Source organism: Monopterus albus, unplaced genomic scaffold (assembly GCF_001952655.1).
Source record: "Monopterus albus unplaced genomic scaffold, M_albus_1.0 scaffold133.1, whole genome shotgun sequence".
NCBI classification, from domain to species: domain Eukaryota; kingdom Metazoa; phylum Chordata; class Actinopteri; order Synbranchiformes; family Synbranchidae; genus Monopterus; species Monopterus albus.
This window is the reverse complement of record NW_018128013.1, coordinates 500,137-507,603: the sequence shown is the minus strand read 5'-3', so window position 1 is coordinate 507,603 and position 7,467 is coordinate 500,137. Positions and strand designations below refer to the sequence as shown.

Below are 7,467 nucleotides of genomic sequence, written 5' to 3'. Positions count from 1 at the left end.
CTCATGTGATGACACAACAGTCTATCTCTGTTTTGTGGTAAATGTGTTTTTTTGTCAGTATCCAGTATCAGCATTGAACCAAATGCCTTTGTCAAGTCAAGTCAGTTTTTATTTGTATAGTCCAATATCACAAATCACAAATTTGCCTCATGGGGCTGTGCAATCTGTACAACATAAAACACTGTCTAACCTTTGACCCTTGAATCAGATAAGGAAAAACTCTAATAAAAAAAAGCTTTAACCAGATTTTTTTTTTCTTTTTAATGGAAGAAACCTCAGGAAGAGCCGCAGAAGAGGGATCCCTCTTCCAGGACAGACAGATGTGCAAGAGATGCCATGCATTCAGATTACATCAACAATATAGACTTACAATAGTTTGGACAATCAGGATGACAAACTTTGTATACATTATTATAAACATTTAGATTTTAGAACAGTGTAAACAAATATAAGGAACATGACACTGGAGGAATATCCAGCAGATCCGAGCCACAAGACCTCCCACCCAGACAAAGAACTGTATAGTCTAACTGACAGGAGCAGTTCTTCTCAGTAGAGTGGAGAAGAAACCCTAGATAAAATAAGCTAGTACTAGGTTTAACATTTTCAGAACTTATCTTTCTTATCACAGTTATAACTCAGTCAAATCTGAACATCCAGACATGATACACGTACTGGATTTGTAGATTCAATGTAACGAATATGTTCTGAGGGTAGCGTTATCTTCATTACCAAGTGTAAATAAACTGCTTAAAAACACACTTTTTATAGCCTCAACTTGCTGGAGGACCATCAGATTCTTCAATCTGTTTCAGTCAAACAATCTAGCGATAGCTGTTTGTTCATCCATGGGTGTATACTCTTATTAGCTAATTCAGAATATTTTTAATACTGCCAATTTGCCAAAATTTAAATAAATTTTGACTACAAAAACAGGGCTCAAATTGTAGTCCACAGCTAAAAACAAACCTCATGCCAACACCTCTGGTATATTGCTATCCATTACAAGCCAATCTTATTCCATTAAACATTACACAAATGAAATTTTTCCAAAAATGCCCTACATGAGCCAACAGCCCCTTCTGAATGTGCAAGTAACATGCATCATCTGTTGGACTAATCCAGCAAGGCTGCCAACTCTGCATGCCAAAGCCTTTTTCCAATTAGATCCCCTCTGATCTGATTTGGGATTCTTGGTCCTTGGCCTCATGTGTTGGTGACACTAACTGCAGCAATGCTATCAATCACTGAGACTGAGTAAACACTTCACATCTCCTCTCAGATGTCTTGCATGTATCATGGCAATGTAGGGAGTGGGTGTCACATCAAGAATTTCATAAAGCAGTTATATGTTTCCTACTCATAATTATTATAAGGTAAAAAAAACTGTTCTACATATCTATATTTGCACATTAGAAAGAATATGTAAATTGCCCTGGGTTGCCTAAACATCCATACAATATAAGTAGGAAGAGGGAGATTATATTTTTGTCACCACACTGAGGAATCAATTTTTGTGAAATAGAGCACAGATACAAATGCAAGTTTAGATTCTAGGTGGAAGCACATAGATTGGTGCAGAGAGGTTGAACACATTAGTGGGAGGAATGGGTTATGAACAGTAATCAACATAAACAAGAGTATCTGCAAAATGTCAGCCCTTAAAACATTCAACATATCCACAAACCAACAAATAAAATGGGGCTTGGAGATTTGCTAGTTTGCTAGTCAGTTGACAGTAAATCCTGGTTAAGCATGTGCACTGTGCCACCAGTGCATAAAGCAGGATTTTGATAGCTGGGTGTTTGTCTGTGCCATGGAGTTAGTTCTGAGCAGCAGGAAAAACTAGTGAACAGGGTTGACTGAAATTGTATGTTTCTGCCATCACATGTAGCATAGTGACTATGCATTTATTTTTTATTCATTTACCACTGTAAGACAAATCTATCGTTTTGCTACCGATTACGTATATGGATATGCTTCTATACATATAACTGAAAATATTTGCAGACATGACCTGAAAACAACCTTGGTGGAAAACAGTGCTTGGAACATGTTTGATTTATTGCAGGGTATGCGGACACAACTCTCACTCCAGTTATACAAGGTCTGAATGGCTCGTACTCCCAAAAAGATCCCACAAGGGACCTGGTTGTAGGCCTTCTCCAAGTCCACAAAGCACATATAGACAGGATGGGCAAACTCCCAAGATCCCTCCAGTAACCCTGCAAGAGTAAAGAGTTAGTCCATTGTTCCACCACCAGGACGGAATGCACATTCTTCTTCCTGGATCTGAGGTTCAACGGTCCTTTCTATCACCATGGCCTAGGCTTTCCCAGGAAGGCTGAGTAGTGTGATACCCTGATAATTAGAGCACACTGTCCAGTCCCCCTTTTAAAAATGGGAACCACCACCACAGTCAGCCTGTCCTCAGCCACTGTCCCCATCCTCCATGTGACACTGAAGACACTTGCCAACCAAGACAGCCCAGCTATGTCCTTTTTGACTGCCTCAGAGACCTTTGCCAGAGATATGGGTGAAGCTTCCCCTGAGTCTCCCAATTCTGCCTCCTTCTTGGAGGACATTTTAGACGGGTTCAGGAGTTTCTCAAAGTGCTCCTTTCTGCTGCTCGACAATATGCCCGGTCCCAGTTCTCCTCCCCTGCCAAACATAGCCTGGGCATCAGGCAGTTTACCAGAACTTTCTTAAGGCCAGCCAAAAGTCCTTCTTCATAGCATCACTAAACCTCTCCCTGTTTGTGATTTTCATGGACAGGATCTCAAGGCACAGCCAGGGGGAAGAGAGTGTCTGGTTTGGGGACCTCAGAACTGCATTTCTGCTTTTTGTTGATGATGTGTTCTTGTTGGCTTCATCAGACCGTGACCTCCACCATACACTGTGGTGGTTTTCAGCCAAGTGTGAAGTGGTGGGGATGGGAGTTAGCACTTCCAAGTCTGAGGTCATTGTGCTCTGCCATAAAATGGTGGACTGCTCCCTCTGGGTTGGGAGTTAGTTGCTGCCCCAAGTGAAGGAGTTTAACTATCTTCAGTTCTTGTTCACAAGTGAGGGTAAAATTGAGCGTGAGAGTCACAGGCAGATAGGGGCAGCATCAGCAGTAATTTGGATGTTGTACCAGACCATCAGGGTGAAGGAGCTAAGTCAAAGGGGCAAAGCTCTCAATTTACCACTCAGTCTATGTACCGACCCTCACCTATGGTCACGAGCTGTGGGTAGTGACTGAAAGAATAAGATATCATATACAAGCAGCTGAAATGGTTTTCCTTTGCAGGGTGGGCAGACAGTCTTAGAGATAAGATGTGGAGTTCAGACATCTGAAAGGGACTTGGAGTAGAACCTCTGCTCCTTCACTTTGAAAGGTGCCAGTTGAGGTGGTTTGGGCATCCTATCAGGATGCCTCCACGGAGCCTCCCTTAGAGAGTCTTCCAAGCGTGTCCAACTGGTAGGTGACCCCAGGGTTGAGCCAGAACATGCTGGAGAGATTACATATCTTATCACTGTCCCCAACTGCCATGTGACATTGCAGAGGCGTGTCAGCCAAGCCAGCCCCACAACATCCAGAGACTTAAGGTACTCAGGGAGGATCTCATTGACCCCCGGTGCCTTGCCACCGAGAAGCTTCTCAACTACCTCGGTGACTTCAGCTTGGGTGATGGATGAGTCCACCTCTGAGCACCCGGCCTCTGCTTTCTCATCGGAAGACATGATGCTGGGGTTGAGGAGATCCTTGAAGTATTCCTTCCACCGTATGACGATGCCCCCAGTTGAGGTCAACAACCACCCACCTCCACTTTAAACAGTTTTAGCAGGGCACTGCTTCCCCCTCCTGAGGCACCGGATGGTTTGTCACAATTTCTTCGAGGCCGACCGATAGTCCCTCTCCATGGCCTCACTGAACTTCTCCCAGACTCGAGTTTTTTCCTCCACAGTCACCCGCTTCACTTTGAAAGGTGCCAGTTGAGGTGGTTTGGGCATCCTATCAGGATGCCTCCACGGAGCCTCCCTTAGAGAGTCTTCCAAGCGTGTCCAACTGGTAGGTGACCCCAGGGTTGAGCCAGAACATGCTGGAGAGATTACATATCTTATCACTGTCCCCAACTGCCATGTGACATTGCAGAGGCGTGTCAGCCAAGCCAGCCCCACAACATCCAGAGACTTAAGGTACTCAGGGAGGATCTCATTGACCCCCGGTGCCTTGCCACCGAGAAGCTTCTCAACTACCTCGGTGACTTCAGCTTGGGTGATGGATGAGTCCACCTCTGAGCACCCGGCCTCTGCTTTCTCATCGGAAGACATGATGCTGGGGTTGAGGAGATCCTTGAAGTATTCCTTCCACCGTATGACGATGCCCCCAGTTGAGGTCAACAACCACCCACCTCCACTTGGCAATGGAGGTGGAGAACATGGTCCGTTCAGACTCAGTCTCCAGTCTCCCTCGGGATCTGGTCGAAGCTCTGCCGGAGGTGGGAGTTAAAGATCTCCTGGACAGGGGGTTCTGCCAAACGTTCCCAACAGACCCTCACAATACATTTGGGTCTGCCGAGTATGTCCAGCTTCCTCCCCCACCATTGGATCCAACTCACCACCAGAGCAAATACAGAATATATTATGGGCTTTGGTAAAGTTTGTTTTGGGGTTCATTGGTATGTGGGTAAACAGGGTGTGCTTGAGTAACTGTTATCTAGATATGTATATCTAGCTATATAGTTAATCTCTTCTCTCCCTCTCTATATATATACTGTATATATGTACTGTATATATAATTATCTTATCTATATATGTAATATATCTATATATCTTATCTATATCTAACATTATTTAGGACTATATATGTAACTATATCTATCTAGTGTTATCTAACTACTGTATGTAACTAATTTATCTGTTTTTCTCTGTAACTTACTATCTATCTATCTATAGATCTATCTCTCTATCTACAGTGGTTCTCCACTAAATACACAATCTGTTACAATGCTACTAACTCTCAAAGCAACTAACTGTTAGGATTGCATACTCACGAGAGGGTGAACGCACGAAGAAAGTGGACCCAGAGGACTGACTTCAGTGCAAGCAGATTTGTTGCATGCTATACAGCTATATACAGGTGCGGTGAGAACAATAAATGAATACAGAAAGTATAGTCTGTGGAACCGGGTGTCGACCAGCACGGTGACAGTCACTATGGAGTTAGGAGAAGGTGGGCCGAGCCACGGAACACAAGGGTCACTCACTGGCTGGCCAGTGGAGGTGGAACAGGCTGAGGAGACAGAGTAGATGGTGGCAGTGAGCGGAGGTAGTTTGTAGGACTGTGTATCAACCTAGCTGGTGGAGGATGGAAGGGAGGTGAGGAGTATGGTCCGGAGATAGCTGCCCGTGGCTGCGGTAGAGAGAAGGAGCAGGACAGGCAAAGTGAGGAGCTGGGGAAAGGCAATAAACTACCCAGGAGGGAAAAAAGAATGAGAGGCACAAAGAGAACACAAGGACGAGTAAAAGTGGTGCTGGTTGTTGGCCTGAGAACAATGACAAACTGGCAAGGTAGAGGTATGTGAGCTGAGTATAAGTATAGTGTAAGACTAAGGGAATGCAGCTGGTGTTAATTAGGGAATGTGTGGAACATGTGGAGTGAACCGAGACTGAAAATCAAGAGAGGAAGGTGAGGGAGGCAGGTGCAGTCGTTCAAACCTGACACTAAGGGCAACAACAGCAACAAACCAACCTGCTCTGCAAAGAAAAATTCAAATGAATGCCACTAAATAGGGATATCCTGTCTCTGAACACACTCGATCCCGCAAAGTGATTCACATGACAAACCGAACCAATCAGCTGATTTGTATGACTTCCGAGGCACTCAACTGCTTCAAACGTCACCAGTCATGTGACCAAAACACGCCTCGGCACAGGGGTTCCATATAATTGTTTCATGAGCTGCTGCGCATGTGTCGGAGCCTCGGGTGTCAGAGGACCATCACTAGCTGTCGTTATTATCATTGCTGCCTTTGTTGGATCACCATCATGGAGCATTCACATAATTCAGACATTGTTTTGCTGTGTCTTTCGTTACTGAAACGAACCGTTGAATGAATGAACCGATGTTCGATACAATTGATGAAGTGGTTCGATACTAGTTCATTGCTTCATTTGGACATCACTACTGGAGAGTAGCATAACCATATAGTGTGGTCAAGGTCTAACAGTGAGAATTTTCAATGCACTGGCAACGAGAGAGCGTCTGCTATAGCGATTTAAATAGGAGGTAGGTTAATCAAGGGATGTGCTTCAGCTGCGTCGCAGAGCCTGTGGGATGAGAGAGAATGAGGAAGAAAAAGAAAGAAGAAAAGAGAGGCAGCTGGCGCCGAGACCTGATTCATCTTACAATCATACAGGGATATAAATAACCATATTTCTTATGCTTCATATTATATCTTGAATATAATTAAAACCAGGATATTTCCACAAGGGCACCATGTAAATAGGAACATGGGAACTAAGTGTGAAATTTTTGTTATGTAATAATGGAGTAGTATATAAAGTAGAAAATAAACAAACTTCACTTTCTTCTGTTCTGTTCTCTTTTTTTCTAACTACTCTTTCCACATTCAAGATTGAACTTTTAAAATATTGTCATGTTTTTCACCACAGGTGTTTAAGCTGAGGATAAAGCAGCCTTCTTCATTCACCAGATACAACAGACCCTGACCCCACACTTCCATCTAAACACAAGCCCATTAAAGGAAGCTCATCTAACGGCAAACCAAAGTGTATGGTGACTCCCTCACCCACCATGGTCTTTAGTTATTCACACACTTCAGTGAGGAGAGGACATTAGCATATCGTTCTGACGTCATCTTGGATCATACTGGAGTTTAAATACGTTTCCTGATGCAAACCTGCAGGACAAATCCAGCTTTGGATGTATGTCCATTTCCCATCTGGAAGTAGCCAGCTGTTGACACTTTTCACTTCCTTTTTTTGAAACAACAATTCTCCCTGATGATCACAAGGGAATATGTCACTCTATTTCTGGTGGGCTCTTGTTTCCTGTTGGACTACAGCTCCCAGATCCCCCTGCAAGCTCAGCTGCAGAGCAGAACTAAGGGCACAGAGATGTCAGCCAGAGGAGGGACTGGAAGTAAGAGTGTGAGGGCATCTGTTGGGGAAATGGCTTCACTAGAGCACAGCACAAGGCTAAGGAGACATGGGAGGCTTAGGGTCCAGCGAATTAAAAGAGGATGGGTGTGGAACCAGTTCTTTGTCCTGGAGGAGTACATGGGCTCTGAACCACAGTATGTTGGAAAGGTAAGTTATTGTTACATATGAACTTTTAATATTCTACATGTGTGAAATTTGTCAGGTTCTGACTTTTAGTACAGCACTACTTTATATTTCCTTTTTGCACAGTAGTTTCTCTAGTATTATTAGACAAAACAAAACAAAACAAACAGGATTCCT

At 43.8% G+C, this 7,467-nt stretch overlaps 1 protein-coding gene across 1 annotated transcript in view; it reads left to right on the top strand.

The window, feature by feature from the left end:
* Positions 1-7,467, top strand: part of LOC109967647 (cadherin-12-like) — a 125,524-nt gene that overhangs the window by 36,113 nt on the left and 81,944 nt on the right. Inside the window, 1 exon segment of the mRNA XM_020613381.1 lies at positions 6,658-7,314. Within this exon segment, the coding sequence (XP_020469037.1) occupies positions 7,009-7,314 (306 nt within the window). The 5' untranslated portion in view covers positions 6,658-7,008.